Source organism: Panthera onca, chromosome A3 (genome assembly GCF_046562875.1).
Source record: "Panthera onca isolate mPanOnc1 chromosome A3, mPanOnc1 haplotype 2, whole genome shotgun sequence".
NCBI classification, from domain to species: domain Eukaryota; kingdom Metazoa; phylum Chordata; class Mammalia; order Carnivora; family Felidae; genus Panthera; species Panthera onca.
In genome coordinates, this window is record NC_138341.1 from 6435154 (window position 1) to 6460525 (window position 25372).

Genomic DNA, 25372 nt, shown 5'->3' on the forward strand with positions numbered 1-25372 from the left:
TGAGTCTGCCCCGGTTTTTGCCCTAAGGGGCTCGTTTCAAATGGTACTGCTGTTAACTAAGCAGGTAGTGGGCCGGGGAGAGGGAAGGAGGAGACGGAAATCAGGGACTCTTTTTGGAACTTGTCCCATTTGAGACACCTGCTCAGATCCACGCCAGGATGTTGAAATGGCAGATAAGGGTGAGGCTGGAACTCAGAAGAGAGGTGCCGTGGGAAGACAGTGACAAGACTTCAAATCGGTGGACGGCACGTGATCCCCAGAGAAGACGGAGGAGTCCAAGGATGGCCTCGGAGCCCACGAGTCTTTAGTGGTGAGCCTCAGAGGGGGAGGATTCAGCAAAGAAGACAGACGGAAACAGCCAGGGAGGTGGGAAGAACACAGGAGGGTGGCCTCCCGGAAGGCAAGTGAGGAATGTAGTTCAAGGACTGACGGATCGGCTGGCTCAGATGGTGCTGGGAGGCTGACAATCACGTCTGCCGAGGGCAAGGCCACCTGCAAAAACGCTATCAGACCAGTAGTGGGGACACACCCGAGCGCCGTGGGCTGAGGAGAGCAGGGGGGTGGGGAAGGGGAGACGGCGACGCAAATCTCTCACAGAGGCTTGCTCTACAAGGCTGCAGAGTACTGGGGAGGCAGCTCGCAGGGAAAGTGAGGTAAAGGTGTTTCTCCTTTCAGTGCGAAAAGACAAGGAGAAATGATGAGTGACAGTGCCCGGGCCGGGGCGAGAAGCAAGATCCTGGAGTTAAAAGCAGCTGGACTCAGGGAGAAGGGAGAAGTTGGCCTTGGGCTGGACTATGGGCAGCGCTTGGGACGGGACAGAAGTGGAGCATGGCGTTACAGACACAGGCAGCTTGGCAGCTTTAGTGGTTGCAGAATGAAGTAACTTTGCTGCCACCCTGAGTTGCGGGAGGGTGTGCGGGGCGTCTGAGGAAGGAGAGCGCGCTCACGGGAGCGGACCGGAAGACGCACCGCGGCCACTGGCCACGCTAAGGCCCTAATGTTAAATGTGGGGCCACCCCGTGAAAACAAGTGCAGTCAACGGGGATGAACGTTCTTCCAGTCTGCTCCCTTCCGCTGTCTGGGTAGGCGGAGAGTTGAATTTAATAGCGTTTGGGGTTTTGCTAGGTAGGTGTGTGGGGGGAGGGCAAGGCGGAACTGGGAGCTGAGTGTCTATTAACGAGAGGTGGCAGGGATGGGCCGAGGACTCCTAAAGACCCCAGAATCCAGATCAAAGTGCCTGCTCATCAACTGTCTGTTCAAGTGTGTGTCTACTGATATGTAAATACGGACTACGGAGAATATCAAAATGGAGTAATTTTAAAGGTGGGGAAAATGTAAGAAGATTCCCAAGATATGCTGCCAAGAGGGAAGCCTCAGGGTAGGGTCTATCCACTATCACAAACTTAACCTCATTCTTCTGACAGCCAGGCACCTGTTAGTTTTTGATTTACAGAAAGCAAGGGGCTTCCAAGGAATTTTTCCTTTAGGTAAAATGAGTTTTTGATGTCTAATTGTATTAAGATAGACCCTATCCAAGAAATTAAGCTATTCCTTAGATAAGACAACAGAGTACTATAATAAAGGAAGTAGAAACCAACCCAGAATGAATTCCTCAAGGAATATTGAGAATATTTTACTGGTTCTTTGTTGTTTCAAAACACGGCATCTATGTGCTATATTAACATATCTTAACTCAGTACCTGCTACTGAGTTATTGGTCTGTAAATGGAAGTGGAGATTATCACTCGTTACTATATGGCAGACACGAAGACTATATGATCTTGCTGTCTTCAGGAACTCAGAAAGTCACAGGAGAGACAGAAAATTTGGTGATACCCTCAGGTACACAGGAGGCACATACTATGTGATGATACATCCAAGGTGCTATGTGAGCCTTAGAAGGGATGTGTAGCCTCACCCAGCCAGATTTGGTGGAGGGAGGTGTGCGGAGGGAGGAAGGTTTGGTTTTCACGAAGTCGGTACCTCTAGGAGGACAAGGCAGCCTTAGCCATGAGAGTCGAGTATATCCCAGGTAGAGACAGCGTGAGCCATGGCGGGACACCACGGAAGGGCACGTACCTTACAGCCAGACCTCTCTGTGATGCAGTCAGTTCTTCATCCTTTCGAAACATCCCTGGGAAATAAAAACAGGTACTTTTGTCAACTGTGATTTCCCCCAAGAATGGCGTTTTCCCCCATTCACACTTCTACCATTTTCTCAGTGGAAATTCATGCTATAATCCCAACTTTTGGTGTAACTGGTTCCTTTCTTTCTCATTGTCACATTGGTTCAGTCACGTCAAAGGACCACCATGGAACCCAACATGTCTAGGTCTGTGTAAGATAAATAATACACATCAAGGCACAAATCTGAGACTTCTCTAGAGGAATTATTAACTTAAAAATTCCATGGGTGTTATATGCAAGTGCTGAGTCACTGGATTCTACTCCTGAAGCCAAGACTACACTGTATATTAACTAATTTGAGAATAATAAAAAAAATTCTAAAATGCTAGCATATTTTATAATAAACACTCTGCCTTTCAAAAGGCGGCATTTAAGGGGCACTTGGGTGGCTCAGTCAGTTGAGCATCTGACTTCGGCTCAGGTCATGGTCTCATGGTTTGTGGGTTCAAGCCCCATGTTGGGCTCTGTGCTGACAGCTCAGAGCCCGGAGCCTGCTTTGGATTCTATGTCTCTGTCTCTGTCCCTCCTCGGCTGACGCTCTCTGCCCCCTCTCAAAATAAATAAGTAAACATTGAAAAAAACAGAAGGGGGCATCAAAATGTTTCTACTGTTAGATGATTGACTAACATCAGTATTACGAACCAGAAGCTCAACATAAAGCAAGAAATGATTTCCCTACCTCTCTCTGACTCTAATGAATGAAAACTGTGTACCTACATCATCTTTACCTTCTCTCCCCAAAGAGGAGGCCAGGACTTACGATTACACATCAACTTACTAGATTCTAAGCCCAATTTAAAGACCAAAGGAGAACTAAATTAAGAAGCAAACAATATACTGAAAACATATCTGTAGGTGTTCCTTAGCAGATGGCACAGGATGGGTGCTCTACGCAGTGGGGCTAAAAACCCCACGTAAAAAGCTCTGTGGGCCACTACGGATGACCAGTCTGATGGGGATGTCCCTCCAGGATGGGAAGAAACCAGAGCCTAACTCATGACTCACAGCCCAGAGTGTTAGCATTTCCTATGGCAAGGTGTCCATTCACTGAAGATTGAAAATATGAATATATAAATACTTAATGCTAAAAATACATGGAATTGTGTGTGCGTGTATTGTATATATAAGGGATAAGGGATGGGGGAAAAGCATTCAAATACTAATTAATAAAAATGTAACAAAGATGAAGCAGGGACCAATAAAACTTGATTGAGACCAAATGTCTATTTCTTTTATATTTTATACTGCCACTAATGTTGGTCATATGACGGACCCCACTCTTACTGTTTTTGTCACTAAATCAGGTGTGAAATTAAGATGAAAAACTGCAAAAAAAAAAAAAAATAGTAAATAAACACACTTTAATGAACCTAAGCAGAGTTGAATATTCCTGTCTCTTACCTCCTCTAATGCAGAAAGTTAGGGTCTTATCTCAAGTGAAAGTATATTTGAATAGGATTTCTTTCGGTGATGAAAAGTTAATTTCTAAATTCTTACCATCATGAATTTCATAAGCCAAACTAGTGATCTTCTGGGTAATTATCATCATTGGGCTGTAATAGAATAAAAAAAATAAATATTTAAAAGGAGAAATTTAAAATAATACTGATGACGTATTAGAGAAGATGTGGTTTATATATACAATGGAATATTACTTGGCAATGAGAAAGAATGAAACCCTGCCGTTTGCAGCAACGTGGATGAACTGTAGGGTATTATGCTAAGTGAAATAAGTCAGGCAGAGAAAGACAGATCCCATATGTTTTCACTCATATGTGGATCCTAAGAAACTTAACAGAAGACCATGGGGGAAAAAAAGTTACAAACAGAGAGGGAGGGAGGCAAACCATAAGAGACTCTTAAATACAGAGAACAACCTAAGGGTTGATGGGGGGGGGGGGGGAACTGGGTGATGGGCAGGGAGGAGGGCACTTGTTGGGATGAGCACCTGGTGTTGTATGGAAACCAAGTTGACAATAAATTATATTTCTTTAAAAAAAGAAAAAAGAGTTTATTCCACTTATGCAATCACAAAATCCTGACACTTTTTAACATTAAAAAAAAAAAAAGACCTCCAAGGGATTTCAAAGAGAGAATTCAAGGGCTGCTATGTTTGGGGAAGGTATAGGGGCTAAGGGAGTTAGGGCTTCTCCCTTGCTTTAAAAGGCAGGAAGGAAGGAAGGAAGGAAGGAAGGAAGGAAGGAAGGAAGGAAACAGGGCAGGGATGGAAGGAAGAGAGAGAGTGAAGAAACGAAAAGGGAAAGAGACAGGCAGAGAGAGAAAAAGAGAAAAGAAAGGAGGAAGGGAGGCAAGGAGGAAAGGAGGAAGCAAGGGAGGGAGAGAAACGCATGCTCATCCCCCGCGAGGCCCTGCGTGAGCATCACCACCCGCCTCCTCCCTCACGCACTAGGAGCGCTAGGACGTGGGGCCAGAGGGAGGCGAAGGCAGGCATCAGGCTGGGCCCTGGCTTCCCGATCTTGACTTTTCAACAGCCACACTGCTGCCCTCTGGCTCGGCTGACTTAAAGGTGAAAAATGAGTTGGGAAAAGGGGAATAGGTAGAAAATTAAGGTAGACCGGGTGAGAAACGTAGAACAAAACAGAAGAGATGGGGCACGAAGAAACAGGACAAGGTCCACCTCACTGGTCTAGGGCCCAGGGACCAAGGGTCTGGGAGAGCCACTCCCGAGATAGCACCTAACGTGCACGTTACGGAGGGCTTTAAGTCGTGTTATAACTAAGAAAACGGCAATATTTTCCCCCTGTTTTGTAATCTCTAATTGAATGGATACCTTGGAAAGGAAAAATAAATAAATCCATGTTAAAAAAAAAAACCACCGGGATACATCTTTATCCTTTATTACGGTAGCTTACTGACGTTTGTATCAAAGAACAATTAATCACAAGTTATTTATTTATAGTTTTGGAATATTCCACTAAAACCAGAAAATCGCGTTTTGCCGAGAGGCAGAGGGTGAGCTCAGGCTCGGAGGTATGTGCAGCCAAGGAAAGGCCTTCAGGAAGGCCAGCCCCACAGCCCACATGCGGCAGGAGGCGGCTCAGACTCTGCCACAGAGACCCCGTGCCTTCTACCTGTCCCCACTGCTCAGAGCACGAGACCGGTCAGCATCACCTCTACCCGTGGCCGAACACGAGCATCCTTCAACACCTAAAAAAAGGAGAATGCCTTCAGGCATTCAGGGGCAACGCGACACACAGACCCAGACCCCTGAGGACTCACAGCTCATTCTCCTCACCTAACAGGCAAGATCTCAGAAGAGAAAAACCTGTCAGATGGCAGTTGCTCTCAAAGTGCAGAAGGGAGGAGATTCCCCGTGGGCTCCCTTAAAAGTCAGCTCCTATGTGAACGCAACTCACTCTCAGGAAATGATCCCTCAGCCAGCCTATCCCCCAGGCTTCTCTGAACACCCAGCTGCCGTTTTAGCTTTCGGGATGTTTTATGTGCCTCCGAGGATTGCAAAAATAATGATTTCCACTTCCTTGGGGGAAAAGAATCATTTTTCTCATCCTGCCTAAGTTCTCTTCATAATATAGCTCAGCAAAGAATTATATAATACTCTTCAGTTCTAAATGCTAATTCCCATTTCACCTCGAGTCATAATAAAAACCACTGATAAAATAATTATTAAATTTATCAACTCAGTGACGGGGTGCCTGGATGGCTCAGTTGGCTAAGCATCTGACGCTTGAACTCAGTTCAGGTCTTGATCTCAGGGTCCTGAGTTCAAGCCCCACGCTTGGCTCCACGCCAGGCGTGAAGCTTACTTAAAAAAAAAAAAAAAAAAATCAACTCAATGACAAACTGCTAGGTGTGTATATATAAGATGTTCCAAAAATGCAAATATGTGCTTTGTGAGTGCATGCCCTCCTTGTGCCCTGGCCACCTGGCCTCCCCATGCAAGTCCTGTGCTATGTGCCGTGCAGGCTGCAGGATGGCTCGTGAAAGCCCTCATGGTGGTGAATGTGACAGGGCTGAATGCCCCAGGATCTTTCCAAATGCTGCTCCCTCCACTTAGTCCCTTCCTGAACTGTTTTTGCAAGGACAGCTGACGAATCACTTTGCCCAAGAGGCCCGTGGACAGCTCTACCTCAAGCCCCTCTGCCACGATGCCCACACTCGCCCGTCACTTAACCTCAGCTTCTCGTTTTCCTCCTCCAAGATATTTTCACGTTCGTGGCTGTTTCATTGTTGGTTTAAAATCTGTCTTTCCTCTCCAGAAAGTCCACGAGGTAAGGAACCAACAGTCTTTTTCACCACTGAACCCACAGTGCCTAGCACAAGAGAGGTGCTGAATAAATGTTTTAGAAACACTAAATAAACGGACTCCTCTAAGCGTCCGGTCAAGATCTCTTACTCCTTCTACAGGTTGGTCGGACTCCCTCTAGCCTGTCCATTCTCATCTGTGCTTGAAAGCATTTACCGTACTGTTTGTCATTTTTCTGTTTGCTTTCCTGTCACCACAAAAAATCCTGGGCCACTGAACACCAGCAACGCCGACTTATTTATCTCTGCACCTGGGGCACTAGACATATACACGGGTTCAAAGGACCGACTGGTTTGCAAAAACGTCTCGGCATCTTTTTGTTCCCTTTACTGGTGATGGTTAGCCCCGACTATTCCCTTTGGTTTTAAACGGGTGGCAGTTCCAATGTCTCTGGTCCAACCTGTCACGGGGTGGGGCCAGGGGGTGGTGAATGTGACAGTAAAATGCTAGAAGGCAGAAGTAGCACAGAGAGACTCAAAAGGAGTGGGTTATAAGTGAAAGTAAGCCAGTACTACAGTGAAAGTTCAGCAAGGCATGAACAGATCACTGAGAGCTGAGAAAAGTAAACCAGAGGGGGAAATGGACACGTGAGGCCAACACGGGCCATGTGCCTGACCAGGAAGCCAACCAGAGCAGGACCAACTTTACCTCGTTACAGCGGAACCCAGGGTGTGGAGAAAACACTTGTAAACGAAAACAACTCCACTGTTCTCAGAGAGTACCTGCTGTGGGTCTTCTTGAGAGGGCACTCTGTTCACAAATACCTGTTTCAGTGACTCACACATGATTTCACTTAGACCTTTACTGACATTTTAACTACTTGCTGACTTCGCATCTACTGGGGTCTCCAAATGCTAATCGCTTCCAGGGTCCTAGGAAGTCTGAGATCACCTGACACGAATCAGAAAGACCCTCTGAGGGGCGCCTGGGTGGCTCAGTCAGTTGAGCGTCCGACTTCGGCTCAGGTCACGATCTCACGGTTCACGGGTTCAAGACCCACGTCGGGCTCTGTGCCGACAGCTCGGAGCCTGGAGCCTGCTTCGGATTCTGTGCGTCTCCTCTCTCTGCCCCTTCCTCGCTCATGCTCTGTCTCAAAAATAATACATAAACGTTAAACAAAAAATTTTTTTAAATATATAAAAAAAATTTCAAAAGAGACCCTCTGCCTTCCCTGTGGCAGAGTCAGGGATGGAGGAGGGAGGGGGTGGACGGCCTCAGGATCTCCAACAGGGGAGCTCAGGGCTGCAGACAGAGGTACCTGTACCTTCCACATGATGACATCACTGTATTTAGGTGGAAGTACACAGATTCACTCCCCGTGGCACTCGGCTAGGAATGTGCAGAAACGTGGAATCTAACGTTTCAGGAGGAATACTTCAGCCGACGAGACAGTTTCAGGTAATATTAAACAAGGAAAACAAAACCCTACCTGCTACAAGAACTAAAAGCTCTACACTTCTTGAAATTTAAAAAACAAAAGGATACAAAAATTTAAAAAACACTTACATACATTTTTTTGTCTCTACAGATAATGAGAATAGTTGGTTTATAGTTCATACTCCGACAGCTCGGAGCCCGGAGCCTGCTTCGGATTCTGTGTCTCCCTCTCTCTCTGCCCCTCCCCCACTCATGCTCTGTCTCTCTCTCTCTCTCTCTCTCAAAAACAAATAAACATTAAAAAAATTAAAAAGAAATAAAAAAGAAACCGAATGCCGAAAAGAACAGTCGCTGCCTCAATTGCCCATTATCTCCAGGAGAGGCTATCTCTAGCGCCATCTACATACACGGATGCGACAAAGCAACCGCAAGCACCTGCCGGGTCAAAGGTCAGCTTGCCACTGGGTGTAAGTCACCTGACAACAGAGCCCAACTGTCAGCTCTCCAGTGTGGTCCTCTCTTTCCTCCACAAACAGCAATACCCACCGAGGCCAAAATAAGCCCCACATACCGAATGCCAAAGAAAACGCAGTGAGTCATCACGGAGAGGGCCACGGGTTTCTGAGCCACGTTCATTCGTTCACTTTACTCCCTCGTTCAGAAACAGGTATCTAACAAGCACCTACAAGAAACCAGATGCTGGAGACACAACCGTGCACAAGGTGAAGTTCTCGGTGCCGCGGACCTCACGGTGCATCGGACAGAGAGAGATAATGAAGCAGTCAACAGGTGAACGCATCCTACGCCAGATGCTGCCAAGTGCTGAGCGCAGGCACAAAGCAGGGTGGGGGGAGGAGGGAGGAGACCTGGCCTCACCCTGAAGGTGACATTTCAAGTGAGAACGAGGCAGAGAGCAGCCTGAAGGGGTAAGAATGTTCAGGAAGGAGGAAAGCAGTTCAACAGCAGTTCGACAGAAGCGTGACTAGCACATGGGGAGACAGAAGGCCACTGGTGGGATGAGAGGAGGTGCAGAGGGAGGATGGGGACATGCAGGGGCAGCGGTCAGGGTCAGACCCAGCAGGCTCTGGAGCTGAGTGACCCACGCGAGGGAGGGTTTCCGCACGGAAGCAACTTGGTGTTAAATGGGTGAATTCTAGAGGCTCCTGGGAGGCTCAGTCGGTTGAACTTCTGACTTCAGCTCAGGTCGTGATCTCACGGTCCATGGGTTCAAGCCCCGCGTCAGGCTCTGTGCTGACCGCTCAGAGCCTGGAGCCTGCTTTGGATTCTGTGTCTCCCCCTCTCTCTGCTCCTCCCCCGTTCATGCTCTGTCTCACTCTGTCTCAAAAATAAATAAACATTTAAAAAAAATTTTAAAAAATGGGTGAATTCTGACTCTGGGCTGAAAAGACTGAGGAGGGGTGCCTGGGTGGCTCTGTCAGTTGAGCGTCAGACTCTTGGTTTCGGTTTAAGTCATGATCTCACAGTTCATGAGTTCAAGCCCCCATGTCAGGCTCTGCACGGACAGCATGGAGGCTGCCTGGGATTCTCTCTCTCTCTCTCTCTCTCTCTCTCTCTGCCCCTCCCCTGCTCACACCCTCTCTCTCTCTCAAAATAAATACACTTAAAATGAAAAAACCAAACTTCTTAAAAAAAGACTGAGGAGCCGCAGGGGGATAAGTGGGCAGGAGAGGGTGGTGGCTCAGACCAGGGTGATAACACGTGTGGTCTGATATGGAGCCTGGCCATCATGTGACGGTAAAGACGACAGGATCGGCCGGCGGTCTGACAATGGATACGAGGCAGGGCTTGAGCCCCGATGCTGCCAAGGTTTTTGACCAGAGCAACCACGCAGAAGGACGGAGGCAAGGGAGAAGGATCACAGGAGGGGCAGAGAGGGCATCGGGGAGTCTGTTTCAGGCGTGTCCAGTGCGAGCTGCCTCCTGGACACTCGGGTGGAGATGTGGGCAGTGAACAGGCAGCGGGACAAGAGTCAGAAAACCCCACTTAAATCCTGACCCCACCACTGATCAATTTGGAAGACTGGGAAGCTATGTCAGCCCCCCTCCAAGTTATTATCTAAAAAACGATAAAAGTAACACTGGGTGGATTAAACAATGCAGCAGTATAACAAATACCTCGAACAGTATCTGAGAGACAGCAAATGTTTGATAAAACCTTCTTTACTAAACAGTGGATTTGCTACTAAAGCACAAGGCCCTGGAGGGACACGGTAATTAGCTGTAAAGTGCAGTCTCTAATGAGGCTTTCTCACTAAAACAGGAGATGAACAGGTATGTGAATAACTATATAAAAAAGTGTCGTGAGCCAAACGAGACATCCGAAGAAAGGCGTGCAGGGACGACAGAAAATTCAAACCCAGGGGAAAACCTCGAATTGGAGTCCTGTCATCTGGGCCCGTAAGATTAGCTGCGGTGGACAGGCACCGATGGCTGGACAGGAAGGGCGCCCTGAGCACAGGGAACGGACTGGGCGCAAAGGCAAATGTACTGACAGGAGAGCAGGGCCGTGGGCATCAGACGACTGAGGAAGGCAGCCAGGACGGGGGTGCGGGGCAGAGCCGGGCACACACCGTGAGGGCTCAGAGTCCTAAGAAAACCGAAGACTTCTGATAAATCTCATTAAAGCACGCTGCTCTGTGAACGGACGTAACGGTAGAAAAGGCCTGCGGAGGGCAGAAACCAGACAAATCAAGCCACGGATTAGCCCGTCTACTCTTGGTAACTCGACCTACGTTAGTAGCGGCCAGACAGAATGTTTCCTCCAAACAAATGTAGGTCAAGGTGTGGGAGATGCTCCCACGGGACGAAACAGGGTCAATGGAACACTGCCGTTTAGCGGTCGGGCTGAATAATTTACATCCATCCCACTTGCAACACAGTTACCGGGCACAGCGTGAGAGGAGGGAGATGAGAGCGAGAGGCCTTCCAGAGCTCGGCACGCGGCACAGAGAATCCACAATCAGACTCAAACGAGGCTTTCTAGGAGTGCGTGCGACAATCGCACCTGTAGCTCTTAGACCAAACGGTCTGTCCCTTATGCTGGACAGGACTGTCACTTACAAAAGTACTGAGCACCTCGCAAAAGGTAGAGCGTGTGCGCCATAAATCGTAGCTGAACGAACACACAGGAGTAAGCAGTGATGAAACGTCTGCTGAGCATCTGATACCACGTGGTTAGCTCTAAAACACAGCCTTAATTTGAATGGAAAATTATGTCCTGTACATCTCTTTTGGTGGCTGTATTCAGCTACCCCTTCAAAAGTCAACATACTCCAATCAGAACTCATTACCTTTCTGCAACACAACTTTGCTCTTAACTTCCGTCTACAAGTTCTTTACCTACATAGAAGGAAAGCAGTCACCTTCCTTTTGTCTCAACACCATTTACTTAATAATCGAGAAGGGCTTTCCCCACGGATCTATTCTCCCACCGTTTCTATTCCGTCCCTGTATTTCTTGGATCAATGGGTCTGCTTCTCTCCTCTGGCTTCACTGTGTTATCTACTCCCATGTCAGTCCTGTAACAGTTAAATGACGGCTACTTTACAAACAGGAGTGTGTTTTGTACTGAAATTGCTACTCTCGAGCATTTCTACTTCTAGAGGAACTTTTCAATTCATCTAATTTCCCTCAAAACCCCACCTTGAACTGCATTACACCTACAGATTAACTTGAGAGGAATTCCCATCTTTATAATATTGAATTTTACCGTCTGAATAACAAGATATTTCTCCCGTTAGGGTTCTTTTATATCCTACAGTAAAGTTTTGCAGTTTTCTACACTGAGGTCCTGTGCATTTCTTCTTACGTGTATTCTCAGATAGACATCGTCATGGTTTTCATTGCTTGTGAAGCTAGGATCCTTTATTATACTTGCTGACTGGTTATTGCTAATCTAAAGGGAAGTTATTTAATTATTTTAATGTCTCCTCTATTTTCTAAGGCTACCACGAAAGTCAAGACTACAGTGGTTTTCGACCTTTCTGCAAAAAGAAACTTCTGTTAAGAAACGAGTCCCTTTAATCTGATCAACATTTCAAATGTATCTTGAACTCATGTCCAACTCCCCACCCCAAACACACAGATGTTCACACTCATATACATGCACAATATCAGTTTCCTGTGCCTCAGGCAAGAAAGACTGCCCCGGACGGAAGAGTTCCCATGCGGTTCCTCAGCAAGAGCCTGGTTCCACCTCCTGTGCTGCCAGCTTCAAGGCAACAGCACAGTTCAGGACAAAGGATGGCCACTTTATTCGACTCTACCTTCTTCAGACGCCCAACATGTTGGATATTTACTCTAATTTGGTTCAAGTTAGGATCTTTTCTGCTTGTATTATAACACACTCAAGGCTTCTAAACGCCTAAATATTTCATTAAGGGGAAAGTCTGCCTCTAGATGGCTTCTTCTCTGTCCTGTGTCCAATAAGAAAAAAAGCCCTTCAGCTTCATTCTCCCAGAAGGCCTCTTTCAGCTAATTTGTCTCTGCCTAATCTTTATCAGTTTACTGATGATGATCAAATGTCTCCTCCTAATGGATAAAAATTACACATTAAACTAGGAGTTTTGTATCAGGTTTATGTTTAAAATGCTATGTTGTTTTTCTTCCACATACTTAAACATTTGTAAATTATATTTAAGTATTTAAGTGAAATTTTAGGGGCGCCTGGGTGGCTCAGTTGGTTGAGCATCTGACTTTGGCTCAGGTCACATCTCATGGTTCAAGAGTTCGAGCCCCGCGCTGGGCTCTGTGCTGACAGCTCGGAGCCTGGAGCCTGCTTCGGATTTTGTCTCCCTCTCTCTCTGCTCCTACCCTACTCATGCTCTGTCTCTCTCAAAAATGAATAAACATTAAAAAAAATTTTTTTAATGAAATTTTACATTTCAGCAAAATAAAGCCACACCATATAAAGCTATTTTTAAACACGCGTTTTGCTCTTACTGCAAACTACCCTCTAATTTGTGGGCCACATAAGCAGTCTTTTCCAATCGGGGGTGAGCAGCAGTGGTGAGGAAGCATGCTCTCCCTTTGCTCCCCAATAGCGTCTCCATCAGCATAATCAAGAGAATTCCAGGGGCACCTGGGGGCTCAGGTGGTTTAGCTTCCAACTTAGGCTCAGGGCATGATCTCATGGGTCGTGGGTTCAAGCCCTGCATGGGGCTCTGTGCTGACAGCTCAGAGCCTGGAGCCTGCTTCGGATTCTGTGTCTCCCTCTCTCCCTGCCCGTCCCCTACTTGTGCGCTCTCTCTCTCTAAAATACACATTAAAAATAATCCTTTTAATAAAAAAAGGATTCCAGAGATGCTGACGGAGGTGAAGCCCTAAGAAAGAAGCTTCCCTAAATGACTGTGTGAAGCAAAGGCTCCCTATTCAGTGGACCATCAAGGTGGCTGAGAAATAAACACGTATTATGTTAAGCCACTGAAATTATGCTGTTTTAACAGTGTTAGCCTATCTCCAGCTAGACAGTAACAAGTTTAGAATGTCAGGTTTGAGAAATCAGAAAGGTGATGACTAGATCAACCAAAAGAGCAGTTGTGAGGGCCCAGTAAACACTGTGTCACGCAAATCTGTACTCACAAGAACCGCATCAATGAACTCAATTTGGCTATGTTAGACTGTTTTTTAAATCTGGCAGTTTAGGGGCGCCTGGGTGGCTCAGTCGGTTAAGCGTCCGACTTCAGCTCAGGTCGTGATCTCACAGTTCGTGGGTTCGAGCCCTGCGTCGGGCTCTGTGCTGACAGTGCAGAGCCTGGAGCCTGTTTCAGATTCTGTGTCTCCCTCTCTCTCTGCCCCATCCCTGTTCACATTCTGTCTCTGTCTCAAGAATAAATAAACACTAAAAAAAAAAAAAAATTTAAAAAAAATAAATAAAAATCTGGCAGTTTAAAAATATAAGCAGCACAATATTTGTTAAATGAAATATATGTGGAATCCCAAAATATAAGCTAGAAAAACAGAGCAGTTGTGGCTGAAGTGAGACTAGAGGGGACAGCCTCACCTGCTTAGCGTCCCTGGAACGTGGCTAGTGTCCTAGCACTGAAGAAGGCCATTTGAAAATTCGTGATTTTACAGTATTAACTTCTAGCTGCTAATGTTCACATTTCTGTTATCTACATGCATAAACTAAATTAGTCAAGAGTATTCTTTTTGTTTCTATTTCGTACTAAAGGCTTAATTCATTCATTCTTCATTCACTGTAACACAAGCACTAACGCTCTGAATTTTTTTTTTTAATGTTTATTTTTGAAAGAGAAAGAGAGAGACAGAGCGTGAGCAGAGGAGGGGCAGAGAGAGACAGAGAGAGAGACAGAATCTGAGGCAGGCTCCAGACTCTGAGCTGTCAGCACAAGGCCCAACGCGGGGCTCGAACCCACGAACCACGAGATCGTGACTTGAGCTGAAGTCGGATGCTGAACCCACTGAGCCACCCAAGGTGCCCCAGTAAGCTCTGAACTTATCTTGGATAGCACAGCTTTGCCTGCACTGCTCAGGTTTTCTACTCTGTGTTTGTTGTTTTCCCCCATTTTTCTCACTGTATTTTCTACTTTCCTCTTAACTGAGGTATTATTATTATTGATCCAGTAAGGGTTTATTCAATGTCACCATGTGGTAAACACTACGGATACCGTGATGAACAGTAGGGTAACTGTTCCCAGGAAGATTAAACTGTCTAAGTGATCTTGACTCTTGTAAACATTCACAACTAGGTCCTACTCTCATACCCTAATGACAACGTGTGACCGGGCTTACACCTTCAAGTTCGTGAAGATTTTCAGTGCCCAATATGTTTACTGATTCCATCCATTAGCTCTTTTTGTCCAAGAATATCTATTATTTATAAGCTAGACCGCCAGCTTCTATTCTCCTTTTCTGAATTCCGGGTATATTTCTCTATTCTACCCAATATATTGCTAATTTAACTAGTTTGTAAAGTGTATTTAATCAGTGTGTTTCGGCTTGATTTGTTTGTTCTTTTGCATGCGATCTCCTTTCATCCAAATCTATTTTTTTAATCTGTTTTAAAAAAGTAAAATCTACTTGAATCCCATTAAGGAGAAAAAGAAAATTTCAACTTCTAAAATTCTCTTGTTTCATAGCAGTAATTTTTCTCTAAGCTCATACAACTTTGGTCCATTTCTAATGTTGAGTAACTTTTTTTCAGAGATGCCATGACATACTTTGTTTTTTCGACTTTGCTTATCCTTAGCAGAGGTCCCTTTGTGAGGATGGTAAGCAAGTTAGTCCTTAAGGATCGGCCTGTGTTTATTTTGGAATAGACATTTCATCAGCTCGTTGCAGGACAAAGAGTACCATGGAGCAACTAGACCACGACCCCTTTGAAGGAACAAAAAAGCCAGAAGTTCTTTCCACTACTCAGTCGAGCGCAGACATAAGAAAGCAGAACGTTCCATGAAAGTGAAAATGCACGCAACCAAAATACATATTCAAATGCCTGCTCTAGAAAATTCAGAGGACCTCTGGCCCCAAGAAAAGTGTCAGGGGCTGTTAAGAAGCAGAAGCGACCAGATCTTACAGAGAAGCTGGTGAATGACTGTACAAAAGGGATTCGCTCAAGAGATCAAAGAAAGAGACTCAAGGATACAGGCTGAAGGGGATGGTTTTCAACAGTTATAACTGATGGCAGACATTTCTGTAAAATTAGGAAATGCTTTCAAGATCAGAATGCCATACGACAAATTCAATTGCTACACATTTGGAGATTTTATAGAAGTCAACTTAAAAGGACAGGTTATTTTTGTGACTTATAAGCACTACAAAGGGCCACTTTACATGAAGAAAACGTCTCAGCTCATAGAGGAATTTTCAACAAAAACGTGTGTCAATAGCTTTTCATTAGAACTACTAAATGCAACCATAGGCTGTCCTTCCACCAACGTGACAGTAGATAAAACAGGCTACTGAATCAAAGTTTTACTCTTACCCTGAAAAATCAGCAGAATATTGTCCATAATCAAAGATATAGACTCTAGTAATTTGGCACACTGTGAGGTATCCCAAAGCAAACACAAAACAATATCTGGAAAACAGAAACAAACTAGATTAGTGAAAATAAAAGATTCATTTTATTAGAGAATACATTTGAAAATACTTTATTAACCATATGATATGGTTCAAAAGTTAAATATTTCTAGATCTACTCCACAAATAGCTTTCTTCAATAAATTGTAAAAACTCTTTACTAGTACCTAGTTCACTTGACTTTTGTACCACCTTCAATGGTAAATCCATTTAATCAATGCTTTCATTATTTTTTTCCTTGTGAAAGACCTCCATAACCCAAATGACAGATCTGAAAGTCATGTTCACAAGTATAAAACTGTGAGTATTGGTAATTTTTCTATTTATTCCTCCTTTTTATTTTTTTTTTTTTTTTATTTTTTTTAAATTTTTTTTTTTATTTATTTTTGGGACAGAGAGAGACAGAGCATGAACGGGGGAGGGGCAGAGAGAGAGGGAGACACAGAATGGGAAACAGGCTCCAGGCTCTGAGCCATCAGCCCAGAGCCTGACGCGGGGCTCGAACTCACAGACCGCGAGATCGTGACCTGGCTGAAGTCGGAAGCTTAACCGACTGCGCCACCCAGGCGCCCCTATTCCTCCTTTTTAAAAAACACAATTTGGCACAAAAATATGTGGCTAGATCATACATTAAATAAATTCTTGTTCTCAACAGTTTAAAATCATACATCTTTAGTGTGGATCAGGCAGCATTTACTCACATATTACAAGCATGAACATTTAGTGATTTTCACATCTCAAGGTGCTTAGGACAGTTACAATATTTAAACACACAGTATGGAAAATAATTTACATATCAATAGAAGAGAGCAGAAACAGATTCTAGAACACTTAACATTGCATAGATAAAGGCTGCAATGCAAATTAGCAGGGCCGGATTATCATCTAAATAGTTAACAAGATAATTCCAGATGAACTAAAGAATTACGGTAAGACATTAAGGGGCGCCTGAGTGGCTCAGCTGGTTAAGCGTCCAACTTCAGCTCTGGTCATGATTTCGTGGTCCGTGGGCTTGAGCCCCAAACTGGGCTCTGTGCTGACAGCTCAGGGCCTGGAGCCTGTTTCAGAGTCTGTGTCTCCCCTACCCCACTTGAACTCACTCTCTCTCTCAAAAATAAATAAACATTTAAAAAATTTAAAAAAAAAAGAATTACTGCACAACATTAAAACCAAAACACACAGGAAATGTGGATAAATATTCAAATGTTCTCAAATTGGGGACATACTTTCTAAAACACTGATAATATAGAAGGAACCGATAGAGTAAAAAACAATATATTTGGTTAACTTAAAATCTTAAGTTTCTTGTGTAGGCAATTTAGGTAGTTTTATGAAAGAGATCTTTTAAACTTTAGACAAATAGGTAATTTGATCTATTTGAATTATTCCTGAGGTTGGGGGGGGGGGGGGAGGAGGATAGCTTGCTAATTGAAATGTTTTACAAAGCTAATATACTCCCAATAGCTGTAACTGACAAAATAGCACACACACATACTCATGCACACAGAGTCCACAAATCACAATTTCTAAAAATCATGTGATTGATTGACATCTGGCTACAATATCTCTCATTTCATATGGTCTTCTACAACCTGACCTTTTGCCCCTCCCCCAGTTAAGAACAAGAGTCTACTTCTCTACCCACTTTGAACCCGGTTGGCCTTCCACTCCTCTGACCAGTAGATTACGGCAGTAACACTGTGCTAGTTCCGAGGACAGCCCGCAATTGGCCTGGCACTTTCTACTTCTTGCCTCTTGGAAGCTGGTGGTCAGGAAAGAAGGGTGACTATGGGGAGATCACCACATGCAGAAGTTCTGGAGGATGAGACACCACGTAGGAGAGAGAGTGAGACAGACACCACGTTGTGAGATGTGTGGGTGACGACGAGGACGCCCTATCAAAAAGAGACGATCTATCCCGTTGAACCTTTCCAGAATTCCTGACCCACAATATCATTAGCAAAATAATATACCTACTTGTTTGAGGCCACTGCAGTTTGGTAGAGTGGTATAATCAGAAGAGAAATCGGTAAGTGAAAACGGGGTGCTACCATAATAAAAACCTGGAGCACACAGTACGGGCTTTGGGATGGGGTGGCAGGTGGAAGCAGTAAAGGCCTGAAGGGAATTGCCAGGGAACATGTAGAGCAGTCAGGAAATTGTAATCGGAAGCTACAGAAACACTGCTGCTCGCTCTGATGTGGAAAATAGAAAACATACCTTCCAGAAGCGCTAACGGGTTCCTTTTAGGCGCGTACGACAAAGTATGGATACAGAGCAATGAACTAAAAAAGAGAAGTGTTCAGGTGTTCAGCGGAATTTAGAGAGAGAGAAAAAAAAAGAAAGAGCTCAGGACAATCTTTCCGGTCACAAAATATTCTTCAAGCAATCACAGTGAAGATGAGTCGAGAGGTACTGTTCCACATGGCACCTCAGGGAGACATAAGGGCACACCTTTAGAGAACCTCTCAGAAAAAAACAACAGTTGCCACGAATCTCAAGGTTATGCCTCTTAGACACTCTGCTAGACAAGAACCTGGAGGGTGCTGTCCCACAGCACTTTCGGACCAAAGAAAAGGGAGACTGTCTGAAAGAGGTCTGTGGGTGTGGCTTCGGTCAAATGCAGGAGATTTCTAGTTGGACACACAGGAAGCCCGCATCAGTTTTCAAGAGAGTTACACAAGACTGGACTCCAAGGGAGAAACAGTTCAAAACGAAGAGATTTCCACGTCCCCAGTTATCTACTGGTAGGTAGTGGGCTGAGAAAGTTATTCAACGGCAAAATCTGGCTACCTCTTGTATAAAAAGGAAGGACAGCTCAGGGTGTGGATAAAGAGCCACTGAGACCAACTCACAGGGACTAGATGGGGGCACCACTCAAGGCACGGGTAACAGGTGTCCATCTGGATCCCACAGTTACTATGGACCAGAGATTGCTAAGCGACTTGCATTCTTCTCCTTTTTTTTTAACAGAAGGATCTACTACAAGTACCCTATCACTGTTCACCACTATATACTGGGTACCGGGAGGAGGGGTGCAAAAACCGCCCCCATTAGCGCCCTGGTCCTCACATGGCCAAGAGCTGTCCCTGAGGAACCACACTGAAGAAGCCTCATCCATAGCAGACCTGACTTAGACGACGAGATGGAGGGGTCACGCCAGATGCCGTAAGGAGGTGACACTCTGGGGGTCTTGAGAGGAAGTGAGAATACTGTTTATGCAGGATGCACTGTAAACTGCGCAGGCCAGAGTACAGGTCGCTGCTCCCAGTAAAAACCCTACTGCACATGCAGCTCTGAACATGAGCTGGAATAGAATTCTCTTCCCCTAGAATCCGGGCTGGACTTAATAACTTGGTTTACCAAATAGAACATAACGGAAATGACTTCCTGAAACTTCAAGGCCCGGTCAGAAGAAGTCTTGCAGCGTTCTCCATCTCAAACGCTTGTCCTTCGCACTCTGAGCCCCACCACCCGTGTGAGCAGATGGCACCCGCGTGGAGAAGTAACAATCCCCGCTGATCTCCCGGCCCACAGCCAACATCAACCGCCAGCCGCGGAAGGAAACCACCTTGGATGTCGAGTAGTTAAGCTTTCAAATGTTCCAGCCAACAGTTAACAGCAACCACGTAAGAACTCAAGCAAAAACTGTCCCGCCGAATCTAGCCAACACATAGAACCATGAATAATAATAAGAGGGGCATCTGGGTGGCTCAGTCGGTTAAGCGTCTGGCTCTTGCTTTTGGCGCAGGTCATGATCTCACGGTTGTGAGATCAAGCCCCACACTGAGCTCTGTGCTGACAGTGTGGAGCTGCTTGGGATTCTCTCTCTCCCTCTCTCTCTGCCCCTCCCTGACTTGTGCATGCATGCTCTCTCTCGCCACTCTCTCAAAAATAAATAAACATTAAAAAAAAAAATCTTAAAAAAAAAATCTACCAAAACACTAAGTATTCTGTTGGCCTGAGACACTACGGATTCCTGGGAGAAAGGATATGGAAGTTTTTGAAGTAGGAAAGGAACGGTGTATGTGTTACTATAGATTAACTTAATTTTAGACTTATTTTGAAAATTCCAATAACATAAAGCCCATTCTTCTGAAATTAATCTCTAAATTTAACATCACAATCCCAATCAAAATCCTAACAATACTTTGGGTGGGACCTGACCAGCTGACTTTCAAGGACTTCTGGAACACTGAGTAAACACGCGGTGAGGAGGACGCGCCGGATCCCAGCAGACAAAAGAGCACGTCACAGTGATTTATGAAGGAGTATTGTTTCATAAATAGATCAAAAGATTAACCAAACGGAGAAGTTCGAAAAAAGACTCATCCAACTAGAAGTTTCTGTTTATGACTATAAAGCTGGCATCAGAAATGAGTGGGAGAAGGAGGAATGAGGTAAAAGAGGTTAGAAAGTTAGCTCTCCTTTCGGAAATAAAAAGAAAACCGTTTCCTGGTTCACGCTACACGCACACGTACAAAAATCCAGATTGTGAACAGATCTCACTTAAGAAATCAGATTTCACTTAAGAAATGAAGTGAAAATGGATGAGAATGTGAGTGAGTAAATTACAGAGTTAAAAAAAATTATAAAGCCAGTCCATTTAGAAAAATAAGTGAGGGGTGCCTGGCTGGCTCAGTTGTTGGAGTGTGCGACTCTTGATCTCAGGGTTGTGGGTTCAAGCCCCATGTTGGATAGAGAGATTACTAAAAAAAAAAATGCACTTAAAAAAAAAAGAAATGTGATTCAAGATAAAGAATGATCAGGAATTCATAGGAATAATCCAGAAATGCATATTAGAATACTACTTGCCCAACATCACTGCCAAAAGTTTAAAAATAGGCAATACCCAGTCTGGGTAGGGAAAACAGGCACTCTTAGATGCCGTTGGTGGGACAAAATTTTAAACAGCCCTTTTATTGGCAAGTGATTTTGCAGTACACCTCAGAATCCGTACATGCTCCCTGAACTACCAATTTCACTTTCTGGAGTCTGTCCTAAAAAATAAAAATACTTATATATATTCACAAGGATATACACATAGATATTCACTAAAGTACTACAAGTAATATGAAATTTATACTTCATATAAATATATAAAAATAGAAAACCAACTAAATGTCTCCAATTCAATATTAGTTAAAATAAATGGAAATAATAAATAGAAAACCACACTATGGAATTCGGTAATAGTGATTAGAGACACCTATATGTACACATAATGAAAGTCACTTAAGCAGAAAAAGTGAACTAAAGAATAATCCCACTTGAGGTACCAGAACCCCCATGCAGATGTCCATATATACACACACTTGTGTGTATATAAACATATACTGATAATATCATGGAAAAAGTTCTAGAACAAAACTGAAGTAGACATTCTAGGCTGATTTACTCCATGCGTATTTCCATCTCCATCGTCCCCTGCTTTCCTCTACTATAGAGGCCCAAAGGCTAAATATCCAATCCCCAGCCTCTCTTGCAGCTAGAGTGGCAGGACACACAGATCTTGTCTGTGAGACACGTGCAGAAGTCGGATGAGGCTCCTGGAAAAGTCCGGGATCTGTGCTGCCCAATATGGCAGCCACTGTCCTAGATTGGGCTCATGCCAGCTCCGAAAGGCCGTCAGTTTAAGAATTTTTGTAAACTGGTTGCTAAACACAGCCATCATTAAAAATGAAGTGATAGAACATAAAACTAAATAAACAGTATTACAAAGGCATTAAATATTCAAAACTCGTCACTTTTCAGTTCCATTTTATCATTTGCTATTTTCTGTGCTCTTGAGGCTATTTACATCTCCTGCATCTGCACGACAAAAATACTATCTAATGGTGAGCTATGGAGCATTTCTTCCCAGTCCCACATTCAAGGACTCCAAGTTAGTCACTTTAAAGCTACCATGGTGAAGCATTTACACTACAAAAACTGGCAAATGATATAAATCTTCCTGATCATTGAAACCAAGGATCAACAAGCTAAAGGCTGTAGACCAAACTTGGCTCACTGCCTGCTTTGTAAATAAAATTTTGTATTTGGCCACACCCATGCCCATTTGTTTACATGTGTCTAGGGCTGCTTTCACCCTATAACAGTACAGCTAAACAGCTGTAACAGCAACTGTAATGGTCCTTAAAGCCTAACAAATTTATGGGCAGGTTTACTGACCCAAATTAGAATTAAAATGCTGAACAAAATGATGAAGGAAATGCCCATTAATCTCTTAGAAGGGTGCCATGACTATAGCCATTGTATTGTAACTAACAAAGAAAGAGGAAATACTCTTCCATTATGCAAAACCTATTATTCAATGCAGCAAAAGAAGTTGCTCACATACGGACAGATGAGTGAAATTCCAACATTCATCTTCATGGTCTCATTTTCATCTTATTTGTTAATATAAACAGAAATAGCAAGCAACATTCCTGCTAGAATGACATTCGTTTGTCCACGACATAAGCAACTTCTTTACTGAACTGGTCGGTAACCAAACATTTATTTGTAGTCTGATTACGTCATATCATGATTGAACTGCAACCAGAGGTGGTGAGTTATAACTTTGGCAAAAATCAACGAAAGAATTCTATGACAATCAACTGGCTCTATGAAATTTACAATAAAGAGTATTGTGTATTTTATTATTTGTAAGTTATGGACTATATATCCATTATATTAGCAGCATTTATAGTTAACTTGTGCATGTGTATTTATGCATCTGGCTTCCCTAGAAAGCCAGTTAGTTGCTAGCATTTCCTAGTGTACCACTGACCAGCCACATGTGGTTACAGAGCACTTGAAACGTGGCTGGTCTAAATTGAGATGTTCTGTAGCTGTAAAATACACTTTGCTTTTTGAGGCCTTAAAAAAGAACTTCAGACACACTGTTAATAATTTTTACACTGACTATATTTTGAAATGATTATATTTTGGATATACTGGGTAAAATAAAATATATCATTAAAATTAATACATTTCTTTTTTACTTTTTCAACTGTGTATATTGGAAAATTTAGAATTACATCTGTGGCTCACAATGTGTTTCTTTTTATAAAAATTGTTTAGTGTTTATTTATTTATTTTTTTGGGGGGAGACAGAAGCAGCACAAGCGGGAGACAGGCAGAGAGAGAGGGAGACACAGAATCCAAAGCAGGCTCCAGGCTCCAAGCACAGAGCCTGACGCAGGGCTCGAACTCATGAACTGCGAGATCATGACCTGAGCCAAAGTCGGCGCCACCCAACTGAGCCACCCAGGCGCCCCACAATGTATTTCTAATGTACAGTCCTAGATAGCTTTCCTGAAAGCAGAAAAGGGGACAGACACAGCTGATGTGGCTTTTCACACTTTTGAATTCTTTCTGCCTAGAAAATGGATGTGATGGCTGTCGTAGCAACCCTCCTGCATCCTGTGAGGTGGCAAACAGGCTAAGACAGCATGAAAGAACAAGAGAAGAAACCTGCTTCCTCAATGACACGTTTACCTGCTGCATTGATTCTGAATAGCCTAATATCCAGAAAGAATCCTAGGTGGTGAATTCTTTTTCCCTATTATCTGCAACTGAAATGCATTCCTAACTGATGGAAAAGCACGGCCAACTTTTGTTGTTTTCTTTTGAGTCAGATCACACAGGGCGAGGTGCTGGGGCAAGCCTTTGACTTTGCACACTCACACAGCAGCAGAGGAAAAGCAGACAGGCCAATACGTGTGTGTGCAGTGTTGTCGTAAGTGCTATGCTCAAGGTAAGAATTTCGTTGAGTGTCTTCAAACAGAAACATATACAAGCAAATACACTCCGGACACAACTGATCTAGATGTAAATGATGGCTCCGTCACTTTTTATTACATCCTGTGTGATGGTAAGAGAGTTACCTTACTTCTGACCCCTCCTTCTCTCCCTTATAAAAGGCAGACACAGGGATCCTGAGGACTCTAACTCAATCAACTGCAATCTTGTCTTCCCTGCTGGTTTATGGGTAGGCATACGGCTTAGGTCTGGTCAGTGAAACCTGACCCGGTGCTTTTAGAAAGGCTTCTGTCTATGGCCATACCACCCTGAAGGCGCCAGATCTCGTCCGATCTCGGAAGCTAAGCAGGGTCGGGCCTGGTTAGTACTTGGATGGGAGAAAGAAAGGCTTCTCTCCTTCTTTAAGTATGACACTTGCCAGTGTCATATCTGTAAGTGCAGCAGCCACCTTTCACCTGTAAAAGCAGCTAGCCGAAGGACAAATCAATACGCAAGGAAGGCAGAATAAAAAAGTTAAGTAGAACAAAAAGTAGAACTTTTTGATGCCCTCGTTGAGACTGAGTTGCTGAACTAATCAAAGAGAGCTGCCTTGCCTCACGACTTCTTGCTCCGGGAGGTAAATCTTTCTATACTGTTTACACCATTGTGTACCAGGAGTTGGGATTTCTGCTCTTTGCAGCCCAAAGCATCCTGATACGATTATTACTCGTATCAAATCAACCGCATTGGGAGAGTTATAGAACAGAACATTTTCTTCTTTTTAGAAATATACATGTTGAATCACTGCCTCATTTCAAAAAGAGAAATCACATCTAAAATAGCTATTCATTTAGGTATCAGATAGAGTGTGGAGACTGTTCAGGAAAAACCCAGAACTCAGGGACTATGGGATTAATGAACCAGAAGTGCTGAGGGGAAATGAAAAAGAATTCTTCCGAAAGGAGGAAAAGAGGTAACATCATCACCAAAAGGTTCAAAATTCCTATCGGGAATAAAGACAAAAAATCTAACAAATGAGTAATTGTTTTCATGTGCTGAAATCAAATTAAACCGTTCACTTTCCCAGATGTGTGAGCTCAGATGACCTGAGGCTTAGCTTCAGGGAAAGGCGCGCGTATCTGAACACTAACTGACTGTCTTCTTATTCTGCCTCCTCCTCTGCTTATACTCAGTCTTGAAGTCAGGCACTTACACTGGGTTGTGAAACCTCGAAATGTGCTCCTCTCTTTCAAACACACTGTTGGCTAATCTGTAGCCTTTGCATTTCTATGCAATTTTTGAGACAGCTTTAAAAACACAGGGGACGCTAGAAAACAAAAACCATACGACCAAACAGGGTCTTGGAAAGTATACGCAGAGGGGGAGGGCAAAATAAGAAGAAAGTCCGTATTCTGATGTGTGAGTCTTGGGTAAGGTTGTCACATGGACCAATGAGCAGAATAGTCTGGAAATAAAGCCACAACATACAGGGTGAGTCGCAATCCAATACAGAGAAGATGGTATCTGCAGTTAACAATGCTGGGACAAGTGGATCTACATACAGAAAAAAGTTAATTTCAACCTTTAACTCATAACACACACAAAAATGAACTCAGAATGGATCAGTGATCTAAGCCTAAACAATACAACTATAAAACTTCTACAAGAAAAGGTTCACATATTAGGGCAGATGAAGATTTCTTAGAAAAGACACAAAAAGCTCTGAGCTATGAAA

At 43.9% G+C, this 25372-nt stretch overlaps 1 protein-coding gene across 9 annotated transcripts in view; it reads right to left on the bottom strand.

Annotated features, from left to right (window-relative positions):
* The window catches only part of MBOAT2 (membrane bound glycerophospholipid O-acyltransferase 2), a 128699-nt gene that overhangs the window by 24710 nt on the left and 78617 nt on the right, over positions 1 to 25372 (bottom strand). For 4 of the 9 annotated variants that reach the window (XM_081795156.1, XM_060648011.3, XM_060648042.3 and 1 more), the window contains 3 exons: positions 15815 to 15910; positions 3685 to 3740; positions 2080 to 2134 (listed from right to left, as the gene is read on the bottom strand). In XM_081795156.1, coding sequence (XP_081651282.1) covers positions 2080 to 2134; positions 3685 to 3740; positions 15815 to 15910 — 207 coding nt within the window. Of the gene's footprint in view, positions 1 to 2079; positions 2135 to 3684; positions 3741 to 8420; positions 8538 to 15814; positions 15911 to 22608; positions 22613 to 25372 lie in introns of those variants that run through there. The other 5 variants (XM_060648062.3, XM_078445012.2, XM_081795155.1 and 2 more) reach the window with 3 other exon arrangements.